The sequence below is a fragment of the Salvelinus namaycush genome, chromosome 32 (genome assembly GCF_016432855.1).
Source record: "Salvelinus namaycush isolate Seneca chromosome 32, SaNama_1.0, whole genome shotgun sequence".
Lineage (NCBI taxonomy): Eukaryota > Metazoa > Chordata > Actinopteri > Salmoniformes > Salmonidae > Salvelinus > Salvelinus namaycush.
The window spans coordinates 4034305-4057925 of NC_052338.1; the positions used below are offsets into that span (position 1 = coordinate 4034305).

General features: G+C 45.2%; 1 protein-coding gene across 1 annotated transcript in view; it reads left to right on the top strand.

The window, feature by feature from the left end:
• LOC120027533 (dolichyl-diphosphooligosaccharide--protein glycosyltransferase subunit STT3B-like) overlaps positions 1–23621 on the top strand; it is a 93155-nt gene that overhangs the window by 49868 nt on the left and 19666 nt on the right. The window contains exons 3-5 of the mRNA XM_038972512.1: positions 1251–1538; positions 16728–16793; positions 22024–22123. Coding sequence (XP_038828440.1) covers positions 1251–1538; positions 16728–16793; positions 22024–22123 — 454 coding nt within the window. The remainder of the gene's footprint in view (positions 1–1250; positions 1539–16727; positions 16794–22023; positions 22124–23621) is intronic.

Consider the following 23621-nt stretch of genomic DNA (forward strand, 5'->3'; position numbering starts at 1 on the left):
TGCCTTTTCTTCAGAGTGGTATTCCCCCCAAAAAACTTTTTCTAGTCTGCGTTAATTGTAGCACCTCTCCCGTCTCCGAACGGGGACCTAAGCAGTGTGCTGCACCCCACCGCTGCTTCCTATATCCCGCCCCGCCATCAGCTCTCCTTCTCTCCCCTCTATTCAGTCTGCTTCAAATGAGTCTGACAGCCCTCATTTAATTGTGTATGATAACACAAGTCCCTTTGCACGTGATGGGTCACGCCGTTTCGTAGAGGGAGGAGCAGATCTCAGTGAATGTGTCAGTGAGTGAATCTCTGCGGATCCCTCGTCTTTTCTCTCCCACTCTCAAGGGGGATATCTGCCAGCCGCTCCCTCTCCAGAGTCGTAGATGAGATTTGAGGGCTGAATAAATGTGGCACTGTTTAACCATTGGGCTCTGTCAAGCCAATAAACCACCCTTTTGTTACTGTAGAGAAATGGACCAGGCACATTTTTACGCTGACGGGACAAAATGTCAAGCTATGTGGGGGGGGAAATGCAGACTACAGAGTCCAGCATCTGTTCTGGGGGCAACCAAACAGTGATTACTTGGGTTAAAACAAATGCTGAAGTAGCGTTAGCCTAGGCTCTAGCTCGATCCCCAGGTCGGGGAAACTGGGTTGGATGACTTGGGAGAGAGGTGCAATAAGACTGTGGTTCATAAAGTTTAGCACGCCTAGGCTACGACTAGCTAATTAAAAATGAGAAGCACGGCAGGCAGAGACGAGCCAAAGTGCGCTGGACTTGTCTCTGCCTGGCGTATCGCATACATCAGGGCATCACTCACACTTTAACATAGCCCCTCTGACTTCAGAAAGGTTTCACACAAGCCTAATTGGGCCTGGTCTCATGTGTTATAGGCAGAGAGCTGTAAGGTTTGGGGGGTTTTGAGGCCTCCGCTTTGAACTGGGCAATTAGTCAGTATTTCGGTGGAGAAGATCGCCTTACCTGGTTTTCCCGATTGTAAATCCAGAGCAGATTCAATTAACTTGACTCACTCTTGTGGTATGTCAAGCATGTGGATGCAGCAAGCCAACACTTGAAGTTATCACTCACCTGTGGAGTTCCAACTAACTGCTCGATGGATAAGTTACAGTACATTATGGTTGATTTTAAAAGTTTATTCCCATTCATCAGTGTGTTGCATTTTATATCCAGGATAAGACAAGTATGCATGAAGGTGCCATAAATGTTCCATTACAGTCCCTCTATCTTGTCTCTGTCTCCAGGTATATCCAGGTTTGATGGTCACCGCAGGCCTTATCCACTACGTGCTGAACCTGCTCCACTTGACGGTGCACATCCGGGATGTGTGCGTCTTCCTGGCGCCCGTGTTCAGTGGCCTGACATCCATCTCCACCTTTCTGCTGACGCGGGAGCTGTGGAACCAGGGGGCGGGGCTTCTGGCAGCCTGCTTTATCGCCATTGTTCCCGGGTACATCTCCCGCTCTGTGGCCGGCTCCTTCGACAACGAGGGCATTGCCATCTTCGCCCTCCAGTTCACCTACTACCTTTGGGTAAGCCTGCGTCTTCCAGGTTTGAACTTCATCCTTTTAGAAATCCCTTTTTAGATCCTTTATGGCTACGGGTGTTTCTCAATACGGGTGCTACCGTGTGCCATGCTCTCTGAGGATGTTCTCTTGAGTACGTTCTTGTGAGGACGACAGTGTGGAGAATGCGTAGAACATTGCGTTTGAGATGCACTCGCACTCCCCCCATACTGTATTACCTCACGCTTCTCCTCCCCATTCACTGAGCCTTTTTTTCCAGCCAGGGCAATGGCAATAGAGACAAGATATACACAAAGCAAACATTTTACTTTAAAACTATCAGCTAGCTGTATGTGAATCGTAATAATGTAACTAACCAGATTAACAGGCAAAAATGTCCTAAAACTAATTATGCAAGGTTTATTCTTCGTGGTTAACTAGCTAGCTATTGACTATTGCAATCTACACATACTACAGTAGGTATTGTAGAAAAGTAAGCATCCCAAAATTAATACAGCGTGTATTAACGTATCAAGATAAAATATTGTAGTCCGGCATCGTATGAGATGTGAATAGGCTACATTTCATTCCAAAGTCGGAGTGTATTTTCTCTCGCTTCAGCTCAAATCATTTCCAAAAATGTTGCGTTATTTTTGACGTGGTTACGTCATATTTTTTTCAAAATATGTACAAACGGAGTACGCATTCGTGAAGCGTGCTCCTTTTCACCTACTTTGATTTGGACTCGTACTCTGACCAAATTTGCGTGCTCGGAGAACGGTAGTATGCATTTTGAGAAACACCCTACATTTAGGGGTGGTTTCCCAGACAGATTAAGCCATGTCCTGGACTAAAAAGCAAGTTCAATGGAGAATTTCCATAAAAAATATATGTTTTTAGTCCAGAACTAGGCTATATCTGTGTCCAGGAAACCGTCTCGATCTTTTTCACTGTGTTTTGCGATTGGTATACTCATGGCCCATTGATGTGAAGAGGAACGTTCTATTTGACAAGATTTGCAGTCAATGCGTTAATAGCTGCTTTGGTGTGGTTAAATGATTGCTACACTGTGACCCTTCACTCAGTCTCCTGACTGTCTGGTTTCAGTCGCTGCTGGTGATCAAAAAAAAGAAGAGATATCTAAGGTTGGAGGTGAAATGGATTTCTTTATTTACCATACTTGGACAGTCCATTCAATTGAACAGTGACCTTTTTTTTTATCTTATCACCCAAAAAACTGCCTTGATAGGCTTAGCGGAATGTCGGAGAATATGACCAGACATTGGATAAGCGAACGTAGACAAGGTGAAAGGATTATGAGCACAATGGCTTATGAAATGGGCCATCTGCTGTAGGAGGATTCTAGGCAAAAGAATCTCCCATATTCACATTATTTGCCCTCAGTGCGTGTCCTCTCCCTTCAATCACAATAGTCACAGCCTCGCACACACCGCTCTACTCCCTCCCACATTTTGTACATTATGCTCCCTGATGACTTGAGGCCGAGGCAGGTGCATGGAACTTATACACACAGAAAATTGAGAGAAATTTGAAGTGCATTGTAAATGGGCAAATTTGGCATTAATCAGCATTCGTTTCCCCCCCCTTATCAAAGTCGACCTTGGCAGGGGGCGCCTGGCTCCCCATCAATTCCCTCGATTCATTTCACTTGGGTGGCATTTAAGCCCCTCGAGACAAGCTGAGAATCGTAAGGATCCCTCCACACCAAGTCATCCTTGAGGATTTTTCAGGAGTAAAACTGAACAGCGCTCCTAACAAACGAGTTATTTATTTGTATTTTTTCCTTCCTTCCTCCCAAGGACACACCGGCGTTCACTCAGGTAAACGTGGCGCGGGCTCTCTCTCCCACCATGCTTCACTTGTTATTTTTGTCACCGGTGGCAAGCTCTGCAGGACTCTGTGTTTTGTGCGTTGTTCCTCAACTTTTTTGTCTTTACATTTATCAGTCAGTAGATTTCTTTCAGCTTGACCAACTAAGTACGGACATATTGACCTCCTGAGGGGACTTGAGACCCCAACGGTTGCTCCCATAGCTTGAATACTCATGTCAGGGTTCATGGCTCTGGGGGGTCACGTTAATTAACTCAAGCGAGTGTGACTGAGCTGATAACGCCACTTGGTTTGAAGAGCCTCGGCATTCATTAACCAGCCACACACCCTGGAGTTGTGTGACAGAGCGTTTAACCTCCCGCCTAGAGGGCCACAAAACCTCCCACATTATGGGTGTGATTGTCAGTCATGACTGACTCCTGACCCATACCACTGTTGTGATATGAAACGCAGACAGCCAATGTATAGTTTGCTCAATGTGGTGCATTATGCATTTACTCGCGTACCGCTAAAACGCTACCGGGGACATTGTCTGTAATGCTAGTATGATTACTTGGGATCCTGCAGTGTCTGATTTGTGATGAAGTGTTTTCCTTGTCATAAGCTGCCTTCTCTGTCATAATTTCACAATGATTTGATACGGATCATTTTTATATTTGGTTTAGGCAGAGCTGTTGCTGTTGCGTTATTAGAGCTTTTAATTGTCATTCCACATGGACCATGTCTGTCTTAAAACGAACCAACACGACGAGTGCATCCCAAATGGCATGGTACTTCCTATATAGTGCACTTCTGTTAACCAGAGCCCTATGGGCCCTGGGCAAAAGTAGTGCACTATAGGGAATAGGGTGCCATGATTTGGAATGCAGACGATGAGTGTTCCAGGTGACCCCCACCGGCAAGAGCCCCGAAAAAACTATCATCCTGGCTACGCGTCACTGCTTTCCATTATAAGTCTCATTTACCCACTTTTATCTTAGCGCTTTCACCCTCTCTCTCTCTCTCTCTCATTCTCTTTAGCCGATCCCTCCTCGCATGCTGAAATGGGAGCCTCTCCCAGGCTTCTTCCCCAATCTTCATTATCCCTCTCCTTCATTTTATCTGCTAATAACCCATTCAACTCCAGCCGCTTAATCTGCCTGGGTCGGCCCCCCCGCCTCCCCTCCCTAATCTATAATTGAATCCTCTCGCACCCCAGAGACCTGCCCCTTTTAACACTAGCACTCCCCGCTACCCCCTCCCCCCTAACCCCTCTCCTCTGTGCTTACATTGTTGTCACACTAATTTCACAGTTTCTCCAGGCTCAAATTTAATTAGCCCTGCTTGTATCGCTGTGTGAGGGAAGTAAACGAGAGATGTATTTGAACATGAGCGATCACATGACCGTGTGAGGAGTAGAGACGTATGTCAACATGACCATGCAATTGCTCTGCGTAGTAGTCTCGGGCCCTGGTAGGTTCTATGCTAGCTCCCTTTTTAATTGTCTGTGTCACTGAGAAGGCTAAAGGCTTCTGGTGTTCCTCAGTTGCCTACATCTTTGTCACTTACCTCAATATTACCTGTGAGGAGATGTGTAGTTTCACACTTGGGTCAAAACCAGATGTAGCCTCATCGGTGCGAACGAGCATGACATGGTAACTGTTTTGGGTTGGTTTTAAAAATCGATGGGAGGATGGAGGTTTTCGCTGCTCAGCTGAGGCTCTGGTGGGTATTCGGACCATGCCTACTTTCCCCTGCTGATCAATCAATCCTCGTCAGCAGGTCAAGTGACTGTAATGTGTCTCTCAGACTGCGTTCGATAAAACAGTCTGTGCCCCCACCTGCCCTGCACCCTGCCATCACTTTCCCACAGTGTCATGAAAGGTAAAATGGGCTTTCTGTCAGACATGGTCCCTTTTTTAATGTGTTGGCTGTGGGGTGAGACCAGGGAACCAGAAGTCCCAGCTAGTGTGTCAGGAGCAGACTAATATGCTTTGGCAGCCCTCTCTTTAAACACTAGCAAGGCCACTGGGCTTGAGTCAATAACAGGGTGCGCTCTCAGAGCATTGGCAGACCAGCTGGCAAGTGTCTTCACGGACATTTTCAATCTCTCCTTGTCCCAGCCTGTAATCCCAACATGTTTCAAACTGGCCACCATTGGCTATGTTCCCAAGAACTCCAAAATGCCTAAATTGGCCCCTCATGGGTGTGCACTTAGTTCCCTCCTATACTCTCTCTAGTCACAATAACGGTGTGGCCACGCACGACTCCACCACCATCGTCAAGTTTGCTGACGACACAATGGTAGGCCTGATCTCCGACAGTGATGAGACAGCCTACAGGGAGGTGGTCAGAGACTTTGCAGTGTGATGCCAGGACAACGGCCTCTCCCTCATAGTCAGTAAGATCAAGGAGCTGATCGTGGACTACAAGAAAAAGGACAGAGCATGCCCTCATCCATGTCGACAGGGCTGTAGTGGAGTGACTTTTCCCCTTCAGGAGGCTGAAAAGATTTGGCGTGGGCCCTCAGATCCTCAGTTATCCAGCTGCACCATCGAGAGCATCTTAACTGGCCAAATCACCGCTTGATATGGCAAATGCACCGCCCTCTACCGCAAATGGCTACAGAGGGTGTTACGGAAGGACCAGTACATCACTCCCTGTCATCCAGTACCTCTATCAGGCGGTATCAGAGGAAGATCTGATAAATTGCCAAAGACTTCAGCCATCCAAGCCATAGGACTGTTCACTCTGCTACTGTCCGGCAAACGGTACTGGTGCATCAACTCTCGGACCAACAGGCTCCGAGACTGCTTCTTACTCCAAGCCAGAAGACCGCTAAATAGTCAACTACAGTGCCTTCAGAAAGTATTCACACCCCCTGTTTTTTGTTTTGAGTTTTTTTTGCACATTTTGTTAGCCTGAATATGGAATAAATCTTGCTAATTTTTTGGGGGGTCCACTGGTCTACACACACTACCTGCTGTTTAGTGACATTTTTACAAATTAATTCAATTTGAAAAGCTGAAATGTCTTGAGTCAATTAGTATTCAATCCCTTTATGGCAAGCCTAAATAAGTTCAGGAGTAAGAATTGGCTTAACAAGTCACATGGACTTTTGAATGACTACCCTTCACATACAATTGGTCTCTCAAATAGGCAGTGTGTTTCAAACACAGATTCAACCACAAAGACCAGGGCGGTTTTCCAATGCCTCGCAAAGAAGGGCACCTATGAGTAGATGGGTAAAAAAAACAGCAGACATTGAATATCCCTTTTGAGCATGCTGAAGTTATTAAATTACACTTTGGAGGGTGTATCAATACACCCAGTCACTACAAAGATGCAGGCGTCCTTCCTAACTCAGTTGCCAGAGAGGGAAGGCAACCGCTCAGAGATTTCATCATGGTGATTTAGAACAGAGTTTAATAATGGCTGTGATAGGACAAAACCAAGGATGGGTCAACATTGTAGTTACTCCACAATACTAACCTAATTGACAGAGTGAAAATAATTACGCCTGTACACAATAAAATAAAATACAAAAAAATGTGGAAAAGCAATTCACTTTGTCTTGAATACAAAGTGTTATGTTTTGGACAAATCCATTACAACACATTAATGAGTACCACTCTCCATATGTGACCGACCGCCTTAATTCGGTCTTATGTAGCAAAATTTGAAATTGTGTTAATTACATTTGATAAAAGCGGAGACAGGGCAACAAAATTGTATATTATACACTGCATTTGAGTAACAATGGGAAAGTAATTTTGCTTTGAAAGTTGATCACCTTATAACCTCACTTTTAAGAAAATGGTCTTTGAATGTTTTGGTTAACCTACTGAAGAGCTCGTCGGTCTACACCCGTTTAGCATCGTTCACACCCTCTTAAGCTTTAGCCCCACCCATCTCTTTAAGGGTTGATCCGAGTGTTCTGCCCTAACAGCAGTCAAGCACCCAAGCTAACTGGGTACCTTGCTAGCTACTTCCAGGCACAAATGAGAGAACAGCTCACTGACCATTTCCTCACCCTAGCAAAGCTGGTTAGCCTGTTTTTATGTTATTTAGAGTGTTGGTGACTGCAACTGTGCTGCCGGGAACAATTTGCTCTCTTTGCCAGCGTTTACTGACACCGGCCGTATTCAACGGGTGTTGAGCATTTGTAAATTCGTCAGTTATTCTGCGCTCTGGTACACTGACAAGAATGCTCTGAAATTGGAGTGGATAGCCAGAGTCTATCGTCTATCAACAATTGTCGAAGTGACATTCTATTGAAATGGTTACTGGCATAGTCTTTTAAGACATGTAGTTAACTAGCTAGCTAGGTAAACAATGAACCATACTCCCAACTCATGACGTTACTACCCTGCATGAATCTGCAGGTAGCTAACCAACCAGGTTCAATGTTAGGTAGCTAACATTAGGCTATAACTAGCAAAGCAAATGGCTCTGAGATACAAACAATAAGATCACGCCAGCTAACGTTAGCTAGCTAACAGTACACTTTAACGTGAAATGAAAGCGACTTTCTGTCATGGACTCTTCTGTCATGGATGCCATGGTGCCCTTAGTTTGAAGATGTATTCTGGAGACGCATGTTTTCTCTTAGCTATCATACTCGAATTCCACTGATTTCAAAACTCTGTCCTCCAGAGTGGAGAGCAACATGTATGCAGATCTACAAGGCAATATATTGTCCAATATAGCTGCGTTAGACAGGATTACCAATACGTACTGACCAGCTCAAATAGACAGAAGCGTGGTATATGACAGACCAATCCGAACTCATCTCTCGGCATGTCCAGCCAACTCATTATCACAGCCAATCCTGGCTAGAGGGAAGGTTGCTGTTTCTTTGTGGCTACAGCAACTAGGCTCGTAATTTAACAATTTTGTTTGTGTTTACAGATGGCATGAAAGTTCATGTTCCAGGAGGCTTTTCCGATAAACAATAAATAAAAAAAAAAGAGAAAAAAAAAGGTTACGTTCAAATGACTCTCCTGTGAAGTAGTGACCCATGACATTTACATTTACATTTACATTTAAGTCATTTAGCAGACGCTCTTATCCAGAGCGACTTACAAATTGGTGCATTCACCTTATGATATCCAGTGGAACAACCACTTTACAATAGTGCATCTAACTCTTTTAAGGGGGGGGGGGGGGGGGGGTTAGAAGGATTACTTTATCCTATCCTAGGTATTCCTTAAAGAGGTGGGGTTTCAGGTGTCTCCGGAAGGTGGTGATTGACTCCGCTGACCTGGCGTCGTGAGGGAGTTTGTTCCACCATTGGGGTGCCAGAGCAGCGAACAGTTTTGACTGGGCTGAGCGGGAACTGTACTTCCTCAGAGGTAGGGAGGCGAGCAGGCCAGAGGTGGATGAACGCAGTGCCCTTGTTTGGGTGTAGGGCCTGATCAGAGCCTGAAGGTACGGAGGTGCCGTTCCCCTCACAGCTCCGTAGGCAAGCACCATGGTCTTGTAGCGGATGCGAGCTTCAACTGGAAGCCAGTGGAGAGAGCGGAGGAGCGGGGTGACGTGAGAGAACTTGGGAAAGTTGAACACCAGACGGGCTGCGGCGTTCTGGATGAGTTGTAGGGGTTTAATGGCACAGGCAGGGAGCCCAGCCAACAGCGAGTTGCAGTAATCCAGACGGGAGATGACAAGTGCCTGGATTAGGACCTGCGCCGCTTCCTGCGTGAGGCAGGGTCGTACTCTGCGAATGTTGTAGAGCATGAACCTACAGGAACGGGTCACCGCCTTGATGTTAGTTGAGAACGACAGGGTGTTGTCCAGGATCACGCCAAGGTTCTTAGCACTCTGGGAGGAGGACACAATGGAGTTGTCAACCGTGATGGCGAGATCATGGAACGGGCAGTCCTTCCCCGGGAGGAAGAGCAGCTCCGTCTTGCCGAGGTTCAGCTTGAGGTGGTGATCCGTCATCCACACTGATATGTCTGCCAGACATGCAGAGATGCGATTCACCACCTGGTTATCAGAGGGGGGAAAGGAGAAGATTAATTGTGTGTCGTCTGCATAGCAATGATAGGAGAGACCATGTGAGGATATGACAGAGCCAAGTGACTTGGTGTATAGCGAGAATAGGAGAGGGCCTAGAACAGAGCCCTGGGGGACACCAGTGGTGAGAGCACGTGGTGCGGAGACAGATTCTCGCCACGCCACCTGGTAGGAGCGACCTGTCAGGTAGGACGCAATCCAAGCGTGGACCTTGCCGGAGATGCCCAGCTCGGAGAGGGTGGAGAGGAGGATCTGATGGTTCACAGTATCAAAGGCAGCCGATAGGTCTAGAAGGATGAGAGCAGAGGAGAGAGAGTTAGCTTTAGCAGTGCGGAGCGCCTCCGTGACACAGAGAAGAGCAGTCTCAGTTGAATGACTAGTCTTGAAACCTGACTGATTTGGATCAAGAAGGTCATTCTGAGAGAGATAGCAGGAGAGCTGGCCAAGGACGGCACGTTCAAGAGTTTTGGAGAGAAAAGAAAGAAGGGATACTGGTCTGTAGTTATTGACATCAGAGGGATCGAGTGTAGGTTTTTTCAGAAGGGGTGCAACTCTCGCTCTCTTGAAGACGGAAGGGACGTAGCCAGCGGTCAAGGATGAGTTGATGAGCGAGGTGAGGTAAGGGAGAAGGTCTCCGGAAATGGTCTGGAGAGGAGGGGATAGGGTCAAGCGGGCAGGTTGTTGGGCGGCCGGCCGTCACAAGACGCGAGATTTCATCTGGAGAGAGAGGGGAGAAAGAGGTCAAAGCACAGGGTAGGGCAGTGTGAGCAGAACCAGCGGTGTCGTTTGACTTAGCAAACGAGGATCGGATGTCGTCGACCTTCTTTTCAAAATGGTTGACGAAGTCATCCGCAGAGAGGGAGGAGGGGGGAGGAGGGGGAGGAGGATTCAGGAGGGAGGAGAAGGTGGCAAAGAGCTTCCTAGGGTTAGAGGCAGATGCTTGGAATTTAGAGTGGTAGAAATTGGCTTTAGCAGCAGAGACAGAAGAGGAGAATGTAGAGAGGAGGGAGTGAAAGGATGCCAGGTCCGCAGGGAGGCGAGTTTTCCTCCATTTCCGCTCGGCTGCCCGGAGCCCTGTTCTGTGAGCTCGCAATGAGTCGTCGAGCCACGGAGCAGGAGGGGAGGACCGAGCCGGCCTGGAGGATAGGGGACATAGAGAGTCAAAGGATGCAGAAAGGGAGGAGAGGAGGGTTGAGGAGGCAGAATCAGGAGATAGGTTGGAGAAGGTTTGAGCAGAGGGAAGAGATGATAGGATGGAAGAGGAGAGAGTAGCGGGGGAGAGAGAGCGAAGGTTGGGACGGCGCGATACCATCCGAGTAGGGGCAGTGTGGGAAGTGTTGGATGAGAGCGAGAGGGAAAAGGATACAAGGTAGTGGTCGGAGACTTGGAGGGGAGTTGCAATGAGATTAGTGGAAGAACAGCATCTAGTAAAGATGAGGTCAAGCGTATTGCCTGCCTTGTGAGTAGGGGGGGAAGGTGAGAGGGTGAGGTCAAAAGAGGAGAGGAGTGGAAAGAAGGAGGCAGAAAGGAATGAGTCAAAGGTAGACGTGGGGAGATTAAAGTCACCCAGAACTGTGAGAGGTGAGCCATCCTCAGGAAAGGAACTTATCAGGGCGTCAAGCTCATTGATGAACTCTCCAAGGGAACCTGGAGGGCGATAAATGATAAGGATGTTAAGCTTGAAAGGGCTGGTAACTGTGACAGCATGGAATTCAAAGGAGGCGATAGACAGATGGGTCAGGGGAGAAAGAGAAAATGTCCACTTGGGAGAGATGAGGATCCCAGTGCCACCACCCCGCTGACCAGAAGCTCTCGGGGTGTGCGAGAACACGTGGGCAGACGAGGAGAGAGCAGTAGGAGTAGCAGTGTTATCATTGGTAATCCATGTTTCCGTCAGTGCCAAGAAGTCGAGGGACTGGAGGGAAGCATAGGCTGAGATGAACTCTGCCTTGTTGGCCGCAGATCGGCAGTTCCAGAGGCTGCCTGAGACCTGGAACTCCACGTGGGTCGTGCGCGCTGGTACCACCAGGTTAGAGTAGCAGCGGCCACGCGGTGTGAAGCGTTTGTATGGTCTATGCAGAGAGGAGAGAACAGGGATAGACAGACACATAGTTGACAGGCTACAGAAGAGGCTACGCTAATGCAAAGGAGATTGGAATGACAAGTGGACTACACGTCTCGAATGTTCAGAAAGTTTAAGCTTACGTTGCAAAAAATCTTATTGACTAAAATGATATAGTACTGCTGGCTGGTGAAATAGGCTAGCTAGCAGTGGCTGCGTTGTTGACTTTGTTTGAAAGTGTAGCTGGCTAGGTAACCTCGACAATTACTCTAGACTACACAATTATCTTGGATACAAAGACGGCTATGTAGCCAGCTAAGATCAAACAAATCAAACTGTTGTACTGTAATGAAATGAAATGTAATACTACCTGTGGAGCGAAGCGGAATGCAACTACTCGCTCCAACCCGGAAGTGCGTATCATAGAGGGAGAGGCAATAGAAGTGTTGTTTCTTGTATTATTGTCTTTTGTGTCTTTAGAGGACTGCTTCACCTTAATGTCCCCTTTCCCTTTTCTTCTGTCCTTATTTTGTCCCACTTTGTCCCTTTGTCCCTTCTTCTCTTCTGCCAACTAGACACTCCTTGTTAGCTAGCTAGCTTCTTCCAGGAATGTCCCTAGCAACTGCCTAGCAACAGGTAAACAACTTAGCTAGCTAAGAAAACGGTATAATTTTATGAAAAATTGTTACTTTTTCAAAAGCCTTTCTTCTTTGTTAGCTGCTTGTTTGGTCTCCTATTCAGTTTGCAGTTTTCTTTTGATTTTTTTCGATGTACTTTACTCTAAAAAAACATTTAAATTTCAATATTTGTAGGAGCTCATCTTTTCAGCTGCTGCTGCTTAATTTGGAACTCCGGAATGTTAAAAAGTTTCCTGAAACTAGTCACATTTTTAAGCATAGTGGTGGCTGCATCATGTTATGGGTATGCACGTAAACATTAAGAACTGGGGGAACCGAATGGAGCTAAGCACAGGCAAAACCTGGTTGTCTGCTTACCACCAGACACTGCGAGATCAATTCACCTTTCAGCAGGACAAATAACCTAAAACACAAGGCTTCCCAAGAAGACGGTGAATGTTCCTGAGTGGCCGGGTTAGTTTTGACTTAAATCTACGGCGAGACCTGAAAAATGGTTGTCTAGCAATGAACAACTACGAATTTGACAGAGCTTGACGAATTTAGAAAGTAATAATTTGCAAATGTTGCACAATCCAGGTGTGGAAAGCCCTTACCCAGAAAGACTCAGCTGTAATCGCTGCCGTAGGTGCTTCTTTAAAGTATTGACTTGGGTGTGAATAGTTAAGTAAATTATATTTTTATGTATTTGGTTTAAATTTAATGTTCATTAAATAAAAACGTATTTACTTTGTCATTATGGGGTATTGTGTGTAGATGAGTGAGGGGGGGGGAAATCTATTTAATCAATTTTGACTTCAGGCTGAAACAACGGAATATGTCAAGGGGTATTAATACTTTCTGAAGGCACTGTAATTGGTTACCCAGACTATCTGCATTGTGACCCAATCGTGAACTGACTCTATGCACAGTTGCAAGAACATATACACTATACAGTATAACACTCACACAATACATACACACACTTTCACACTCATATGCTGCTGCTACTCTGTGTATTTTACTCGTATTATCTATCCTGATGCCTAGTCATTTTACCCTGCCTTTTTATGTAGATATCTACTGCAAATACCTTGTATCCGTACACAGTGTTATGGTACTGGGACTCCCTATGTATGTATGTACAGTTGAAGTTGGAAGTTTACATACACCTTAACCAAATACATTTAACCTCAGTTTTTTCACAATTCCTGACATTTAATCCTAGTAAAAATCCTTTGTTTTAGGTCAGTTAGGATCACCACTTTTATTTTAAGAATGTGAAATGTCAGAATAATATTAGAGAATTATTTATTTCATCACATTCCCAGTGGGTCAGAAGTTTACATGCACTCAATTAGTATTTGGTAGCATTGCCTTTAAATTGTTTAACTTGGGTCAAATGTTTTGGATAGCCTTCCACAATATGTTGGGTGGATTTTGGCCCATTCCTCCTGACAGAGCTGGTGTAACTGTGTCAGGTTTGTAGGCCTCCTTGCTCGCACACGCTTTTTCAGTTCTGCCCACAAATTTTTTATAGTATTGAGGTCAGGGCTTTGTGATGGCCACTCCAATACATTGACTTTGTTGTCCTTAAGACATTTTGCCACAACTTTTTGGAAGTATGCTTGGGGTCATTGTCCATTTGGAAGACACATTTTTGGCCAAGCTTTAACTTCCTGACTGATGTCTTGAGATGTTGCTTCAATATATCTACATAATTATCCTTCCTCATGATGCCATCTATTTTGTGAAGTGCACCAGTCCCTCCTGCAGCAAAGTACTCCCACAACATGATGCTGCCACCCCCGTGCTTCACGGTTGGGATGGTGTTCTTCTGCTTGCAAGCCTCCCCCCTTTTCCTCCAAACATAACGATGGTCATTATGGACAAAAATGTATATTTTTGTTTCATCAGACCAAAGGACTTTTATCCAAAAAAGTACAATTGCAAACAGTAGTCTAGCTTTTTTTATGGCGGCTTTGGAGCAGTGGCTTCTTTCTTGCTGAGCGGCCTTTCAGGTTATGTCGATATAGGACTCGTTTTACTGTGGATATAGACACTTTTGTACCTGTTTCTTCCATCTTCACAAGGTCCTTTGCTGTTGTGCTGGGATTGATTTGCACTTTTCACACAAGTACATTGTTTTTGTTCATATAATTTAAAAAGCAGGTCACTAGGTGTAGGCAAAACCATAAGCAAATAGGTAAACTGATATGACTAAAGAGTTAATCAGGGTGATTTTTCCACATAGACAGGTATTTTCCTTTCCATGGTAGCAAGATCTTATCTTTTTTTGCTAACTTTCTATAAAAAATGTATTGGAGTGAGATCATTTTCTTTTGGGATTTGTATACCGAGTATGTCCACATCTCCGTCAGACCATTTAAATGGTAAAGTACACGGTAATATAAAATGTGCATGTTTTTTTTTGGTGATCCAATACGTAATATAGTACACATCATAATTTGGTTTTAATCCAGAGGTTAGCAAAAGTATCTAGATCCTCTATGAGGCTGTGGAGGGATTCTAATTGTGGTTTTAAAAGAAAAAATGACTCATCAGCGTACAATGACACCTTAGTTTAAGTCACGGATGGCTAATCCCTTAACATTATTGTTGGATCTAATTTTAACAGCTAACATTTCGATGGCAATAATAAGTAGCGATGCCGATAGTGGACAACCTTGTTTTACTCCTCTAGGTAGTTTAACACTTTCTGAGATGTAGCCATTATTTTACACCTAGGGTAACTATACTTAACTTTAACCCATTTTATAAGAGATTCCCCAAAATTGAAAATTTTAATATATAAACTCCAGTTGTACTTTATCAAAAGCCTTTTCAAAATCAGCTATGAAAACCAGGCTTGGTGTCCCCGATATTTCATAGAATTCTATTGTTTCCATTAATTGTCTTATATTATCTCCAATGTATCGTCCATGTAAAAAAAACTGTCTGATTAGGATGAATAATATCTGACAATACTTTAATTCTGTGCGCCAAGCATTTTGCTAGGATTTTTGCATCACAACACTGAAGTGTAAGAATCCTCCAATGTTTTAAATGGACTGGATCTTTATATATACCACTTGGGTCCTGTTTCAGTGAGAATGACCTTGTGTGTTCAATAATCTACCATTTTATATAGGAGTGGTTAAAACATGCTAATAATGGTCCTCTGAGTATATCAAAAAAAGTTTGCTATACTTACACTGGTATGCCATCCAGCCCTGGAGTTTTCCCAGCCTTAAAGGCTTTAATTGCATCAAGAAGTTCCTCCTCTGTAATTTGGCCTTCACATGAGTCTTTCTGTACAGATGTTAATTTTACATTATTATGAGGGGAGAAATCAATACACTTAGCTTGGGTTAGTGGAGATGGAGGAGACAAACTAAAACACATTCTTAAAGTACTTCCTCTTTCAAAATATCATTCAGTGACTCATGCGTGACTCCATTTGTAACAAGTTTCAAAAATGTTTTCAGTAATGAAGATTGTAAATCTTCAATTAAGACTTAATGAAAATACTGCTTGGATTCACTGGGATTAGTATGCTGTTCCACTAACACTTTTTTTCCACAGCCTTATTCTAAAATGGATCAAATCTACATACAATAGCCCATAATGACAAAGTGAAAACCATTTTTTTTTTTTTTTTTTTTTACAAATGTATTACAAATGAACAGGAACCTTATTTGCATAGGTATTCAGACCCTTTCTATGAGACTCAAATTGAGCTCAGGTGCATTCTGTTTCCATTGAGCATCCCTAATGTTTATACAACTTGATTGGAAGTCACCTGTGGTAAATTCAATTGATTGGAGATGATTTAGAAAGGCACTCACCTGACTATATAAGATCCAACAGTTGACTGTGTATATTAGAGCAAAAACCAAGCCATGAGGTTGAAGGAATTGTCTGTAGAGCTCCGAGACAGGATTGTGTCGAGGCACAGATCTGAGGAAGGGTACCAAAATATTTCTGCGGTGTTGAAGGTCCTCAAGAACACAGTGGCCGCCGTCATTCTTAAATGGAAGAAGTTTGGAGCCACCAAGACTATTCCTAGAGCTGGCTGCCCAGCAAAACTGAGCAATCGGGGTAGAAGGGCCTTGGTCAGGGAGTTAACCAAAAACCCAATGGTCACTCTGACTGAGTTCCTTTGGAGATGAGAGAACCTTCCAGAAGAACAACCAAATCAGGCACATGACAACCCGCTTGGAGTTTGCCAAATGGCACCTAAAGACTCTCAGACATGGAACAGAATTCTCTGGTCTGACGAAACCAAGATTGAACTCTTTGGCCTGAATGCCAAGCGTCACGTCTGGAAGAAACCTGGCACCAGCCCTACAGTGACGCGTGGTGGTGGCAGAATGCTGTGGGGATGTTTTTCAGCAGCAGGGACTGGGAGACTAGTCAGGATTGAGGCAAAGATCAATGGAGCAAAGTACAGAGATCCTTGCAACCTGCTCAGTACCTCAGACTGGTGTGCCAAGCTTGTAGCTTCATACCCACGAAGACTCCAGGCTGTAATCGCTGCCAAAGGTGCTTCAACAAAGTACTGAGTAAAGGGTCTGAATACTTATGTAAATGTAGCGCTTCAGTTTTGAGACATTTGCAAACATTTCTAAACTGGTTTTTGCTTTGTCAGTTTACTGGTCTTTAAACGTTTGTCTGTTCTCTCCCTCATAGGTGAAGTCGATCAAAACCGGCTCGGTGTTCTGGTCCATTGGCTGCTGCCTCTCCTACTTCTACATGGTGAGTGTCAAAGAGCCTTAATTGTTAGTTGGAAACACATAAACAGTGTCATTGATTTACACTAACGTAGCATCCCATCTCTGGGAAATGGAAGCCATGATTACATTAAGATAGCGATGAGTGCGATCGTTGACGTCAAAAGCGGTAACGAGCGGCGTGAAATGGAGTCTGCACGTTAAACGTTATTTATGAACCCCCCCCCCCCGACCTTTTGGTCGATGGTGAGATAAGAGAAACAGCGCCAACTGCCTCCCAGACAGGTCTCTTTGTGTACGATTGGTGATGTTGAGTGCCTGCAATTATCTTCTGCTTCCAGCATCTTCAGTTAAATCTTCCCTCTGCTCGGGAAGAGACAGATGTCAAATGAAACGGATTATAGACATCCAGCTCCCATCGATCATGTCGGGGGCCCAGCATCCAAGCTCCGCAGGAAGATAGAAGGGGAAAGGCACAAGCCACTAATGACCACATTTGAAAAGAGATGAGAGCGGGGAGATTTTCTACTGCGAGAACCCACACCAATTTTATAAGCCCCTCTCGTTCTCTCTCGCTCCTCAAAGATCTGGAGTGAGACTATTTCGACCATCCCCGCCATACGGTTCTGAGTAGAGGGAGTACAGCTATGACCGGAAGTTACTTTTTTTTTGTAGCTTGTTAGAATCATTAACATGGCAGGTTAGGAAAAGGTTTACGGTTACGGTAAGCTAAAATGCTATCATAACCTTTACAAAAAGTCACTTCCGGTCGTAGGTCTACTCCCTCTAGTCACAACCCCGCTCTACCCATCCTCCCACCAACAGGGTTTGCAGGGTTTGTTGGCGACACGACAAGCCCGGGTCACCTTTGTCACACTCTCACTACCCTCTAGGGCCCCCATACTCAACTAGCAAACCGGATCCGGACCCAGAAGAGGGTCAATACGGAACGCGGCTTCAACACCTGGTATCATATAAACACAAGACATGGAACAATATGTAGAATTGCAAAAAATGAGCTTTAAAACAGCAAATTGTCTGCTTAATGTGTTCAACTGTGTGAAATTTGGCTTTAAAACTAACATTTTCTCTCTGCCAACAAGAGGGGTGTGAACAGTTTCGGGGTTGGGGGTATGTTACTACGCCAATTTTTAAATTACATTATCCATCTGGACCTTTGCCACCTTGGACATTTGTGTGACCGGACCTTCTCAAATAATACTTGATAGTAGTACCAAGCTGCAATATCTACCCCCTCCATCGTTTCTCCCCTCCCACTGTTGATTTTAAGGATACTCACTCACCAATGAGGCTTAATTGAACATGACACATTTGCAATGCACAGTGAGAATGCACGTTCTCGGCTCTGTCATCAGGCCGGGGAGGGAGAGAAGAAGCTCAGTTGAGACGTCATGATGGACAAGACCTGCGGAAACTCCTACTGTGAGAGCTGCGTGACATTCTATCTCATGTCTCCCGGGAGAGATCGTGTTTTCCCTAAGTTCCTGTGACGACTGCCTCCTACCCCTTCTCCCTCCCCCAACCACGAGCATCATGGGAGCACTTCTGAAGTTCTTTTCACTCAAGTATTTATGAGGCATTCTCAGCAGCACAACTCAGCTCTTCAGGTGATTGTAAGACATACTGCTTTCTGGAGGTTATAATTAGAAGTAGAGTGATAAAATTTCAACTCAAAGCCCTTTTTTTTTTTTTTTACAGTGAAATAATCTATCCAGAGCTTTGCAGCGACGCAGTGGTTCACCTACCTCCCCGGGCCCCACCTGCCTTTCAACAAAACAACTTTCCCCCACAAATAACGTTCTTTCTCAGTCAAGGCTCCAGCCCCAGCTTATATCCTTCACTCATGTCGTCTGATACCCCCTTAGGTGACCAACAGCATCTCAGGTTATTCTGTTTCCCGCATCCTACCCCCCCGCAGAGGTCCCTGAGCCTCTTTTAGCCGCCTTCTGAGGCAATCGAATCTAGCCCCGTAGCGAGACCCCTATGCCCTTTCATCACTGCAAAACCCTCCGTCCCCCTATGCTGCTTCATAGAAATAAGACCAGTGGAGCGTGAGTAAAGGATAATGGCTCCAGTCTAATGGTGTCTGGTTCTTTGCTGACCCCATTATGACTGCAGTAAGACCTGTCCATTAGGGTCACAGAGCCAAATGCTAACTTGAGATGCACTTGTTAGTACACACACTAACAGGTTAGCGTTGGACCCATAGGAAGCCCTAACATAGTGTAACAGCCCTTCCTTCTCGTTGTATTGTAACAACAAACTGCTCGTCCTCCTGGTTGTATTGCAACATATAGAGAAAGTTCTTCCTCATTGTATTGTAAGGGAATCTTCTCGAAGGACAACTGCCCTTCTCAGAAATACTGTCAGAACATGGCATGAAAGCCTTACAGTGATGTCACTTTGATTCAATACACCCAGATATGAGGATGTGGCTTATTTAATTAGGGAATCTACTAACCGCATTATCTCCAGCTTATAACGTTCCTGATAGTTACTATTGCCAGAAATAATTATTCTTAACTCAAAGCCATAGTAAGAAGTGGATTTCTTGAAATACATTAAGCAGGGTGCATAGGGGCCTAAACAGAAAAAACATAGTATTTTCGATTGAGGCCTTTTTTGTGATAAGTTTCCAGCTATAAGTTTTAGGACTGCGCTATATCGATAAGTACATTATAAACTCAGAAAAAAGAAACGTCCCTTTTTCAGGACCCTGTCTTTCAAAGATAATTCGAAAAAATCCAAATTACATCACAGATCTTCATTGTAGAGGGTTTGTACACTGTTTCCCATGCTTGTTCACTGAAACTTAAACAATTCATGAACATGCACCTGTGGAACGGTCGTTAAGACACTAACAGCTTACAGACGGTAGGCAATTAAGGTCAGTTATGAAAAGTTAGGACACTAAAGAGGCCTTTCTACTGACTCTGAAAAACACCAAAAGATGCCCAGGGTCCCTGCTCATCTGTGTGAACGTGCCTTAGGCAAGGAGGCATAAGGACTGCAGATGTGGCCAGGGCAATAAATTGCAATGTCTGTACTGTGAGACGCCTAAGACAGCGCCACAGGCAGACAGGACTGACAGCTGATCTTCCTCGCAGTGGCAGACCACGTGTAACAACACCTGCACAGGATCGGTACATCCGAACATCACACTTGCGGGACAGGTACAGGATGGCAACAACTGCCCGAGTTACACTAGGAACGCACAATCCCTCCATCAGTGCTCACTGTCTGCAATGGGCTGAGAGAGGCTGGACTGAGGGCTTGTAGGACTGTTGTAAGGCAGGTCCTCACCAGACATCACCGGCAACAATGTCGCCTATGGGCACAAACCCGCTGGACCAGACAGGACTGGCAAAAAGTGCTCTTCACTGACGAGTCACGGTTTTGTCTCACCAGGGGTGATGGTCGGATTTGCGTTTATCGTCGACGGAATGAGCTTTACATCGAGGCCTGTACTCTGGAGAGGGATCGATTTGGAGGTGGAGGGATCGATTTGGAGGTGGAGGGATCGATTTGGAGGTGGAGGGATCGATTTGGAGGTGGAGGGATCGATTTGGAGGTGGAGGGATCGATTTGGAGGTGGAGGGATCGATTTGGAGGTGGAGGGGCCATCATGGTCTGGGGCAGTGTGTCACAGCATCATCGGACTGAGCTTGTTGTCATTACAGGCAATCTCAACGCCATGCGTTACAGGGAAGACATCATCCTCCCTCATGTGGTACCCTTCCTGGGTGACAATGCCACCAGCCATACTGCTTGCGCTGTGTGTGATTTGCTGCAAGACAGGAATGTCAGTGTTCTGCCATGGCCAGCGAAGAGCCCGGATCTCAATCCCATTGAGCACGTCTGGGACCTGTTGGATCGGAGGGGGAGGGCTAGGGCCATTCCCCTCAGAAATGTCCGGGAACTTGCAGGTGCCTTGGTGGAAGTGTGGGTCAACATCTCACAGCAAGAACTGGCAAATCTGGTGCAGTCCATGAGGAGGAGATGCACTGCAGTACTTAATGCAGCTGGTGGCCACACCAGATACTGACTGTTACTTTTGATTTTGACCCCCCCCCCCCCCCCCCCCCCCCTTTTGTTCAGGGACACAATAGTCACTTGTCTGTGGAACTTGTTCAGTTATTCTGTTGAATCTTATGTTCATACAAAGATTTACACATTTTTGTTTGCTGAAAATAAATGCAGTTGACAGTGCGGAAGTTTCTTTTTTTTTTGCTGCGTTTATTTACTCTAACAGACATATTGATAGTGTATGCCCCAGCTCTTTCAGCTACCTCAGTCTCTGAACAGACTTTATTTGGTAGTAAACAAGATATTTTGTGCTTGGTGGCGCAGAGATCTGTCTGAGTAAAGAGTTGGTTCAAGCTTTGTGTTCGATATGGCTCGGTGACTCCAGAAGATTACTGGTTGCTTATTCAACCCTCAAAACCATGTGGGGGCAGTAACACACACACACACACACACACACACACACACACACACACAACGGTGAGGTCATTAACACAACGGTGAGGTCATTAGCAGTGCATGTGTGAGATGTTTGGTCAAATTACACTTTGCGGCCGGAAGGTTGCGTCAAGCGACCCTCAGCGCATTTGATACTCTCCTCACTGATACCCCCCCAGCAGTTCCTCTGGGTCGGCATTGTTTTCAATGAACAACCTCTTGTCTCGCAGAGAACCACTGCTGCTGTGTCAACACAGACAAGTAGCTCAAACTGGGAGTCGTCTCCGTATCCATTCGAGTTACGCTTCAACTGCGCCTAATTTAGCTCACATCATCTGAAGCTAAAGATGCAAATGGCCGAAAAGAGAATTTCGCTTAACCGCTCCTGAACAAACTTGAGGTTCTCCCCCACCCCCCCCGCAGTTAACAGTAATTGCAAAACATATTTTTGTCATAGATGAGTGATTTGTGAATGAAATGTGTGATTGTCTGGCTAAGCAGGTGCGTGTGAGTATTATCCCCCTCCGACTGCTCTGCACATCCTACGTACCACAGTTAATGTTTTTGTAGGGTATTTTATAGGCCCCTTGTTTCACGCTCCAAGTCAGTGTCGATGCATCATTTCATGGAGCTTTTAAAGTTATTGATGCATTTTTACTTTGCGGTCACAGTGTTTAAACATGATTGCATTGGTTTGATATTGGTCCACTGCGTATTCCAATGCATTCCTGGTGGCGCGTGAGTGTTTTTGCTGATGGCTGTGTTTGTTGCAGGTGTCCGCATGGGGAGGATATGTCTTCATCATCAACCTGATCCCTCTGCATGTGTTTGTGCTGCTGCTCATGCAGCGCTACAGCAGGAGGGTCTATATCGGTGAGTGACCACAACACTTTCATCTGCCAAAAAGATGTGATCATAAACCCCCCCTCCTACACTGAGTGTACAAAACATTAAGAACATTACATGAGCTGACCAGGTGAATCCAGGTTAAAGCGAAGTTCCCTTATTGATGTCACTTGTTAAATTCACTTCGATCAGTGGTTCTCAAACTTTTTATAGTCCCGTACCCCTTCAAACGTTCAACCTCCTGCTGCGTACCCCTCTAGCACCAGGGTCAGAGCACTTTCATATGTTTTTATTTTTTTGTCGCCGTCATTGTAAGCCTGCCACACACACACTATACAATACATTTATTAAACATAAGAATGAGTGAGTTTGTCTCAACCCGGCTTGTGGGAAGTGACAAAGAGCTCTTATAGGACCAGGGTACAAATAATAATCAATAATTTAGCTCTTAACTGTCTTACATATAACCTGATTTGTTCAATCGAAAATGGTGAATAACTCACCACAGGTTAATGAGAAGGTTGTGCTTGAATGGATGCACATAACTGCAATGTTGGGTTGTATTGGAGAGTCTCAGTCTTAAATCATTTCCCACACAGTCTGTGCCTGGTATTTAGTATTCATGCTAGTGAGGGCCGAGAATCCACTCTCACATAGGTACGTGGTTGCAAAGGGCATCAGTGTCCTGACAGTGTGATTTGCCAAGGCAGGATATTCTGAGCGCAGCCCAATCCAGAAATTTGGCAGTGGCTTCTGATTTAAATTCAATTTTCACAGAACCGCTTGTTGCAATTTCGATGAGGCTCTCTTGTTCAGATATCGGTAAGTGAAGGGGAATAACGAATCCAGCTGTTTGTCATCCGTTTCGGGAAAGTACCTGCATAATTGCGCACCCAACTCAGGTGCTTCGCTATGTTACATTTGACATTGTCCGTAAGCTTGAGTTCATTTGCACACAAAAAAATCCTACAATGATGGAAAGACCTGTGTTGTCCTTGCTAATGCAGACATAGAGCTCCAACTTCTTAATCATAGCCTCAATTTTGTCCCGCACATTGAATATAGTTGCGGAGAGTGCCTGTAATCCTAGATTCAGATAATTCAGGAGAGGGGGGGGGGGGGCATCATCGAGATAGGCCAGTCGTGTGAGAAACTCATCATGGAAGCGGTCAGACAAGTGTAAATGATGGTCGGTAAAAACTAAGCTCGTCTCTCAATTCCAAAAAACGTTTCCATACTTTGCCCCTTGATAACCAGCGTACTTCTGTATGTTCTTAAAGCGTTACATGGTCACTGTCCATATCATTGCATAGTGCATAAAATACATGAGCGTTCAGGGGCCTTGCTTTAACAAAGTTAACCATTTTCACTGTAGTGTCAAAAAAACATTTTTTCAAGCTGTCAGGCATTCCCTTGGCAGCAAGAGCCTCTCGGACGCTGCAGTGTACCCAAGTGGCGTCGGGAGCAACTGCTTGCACGCGCGTTACCACTCCACTATGTCTCAGTCTTTTGCGCTGCTTTGTAC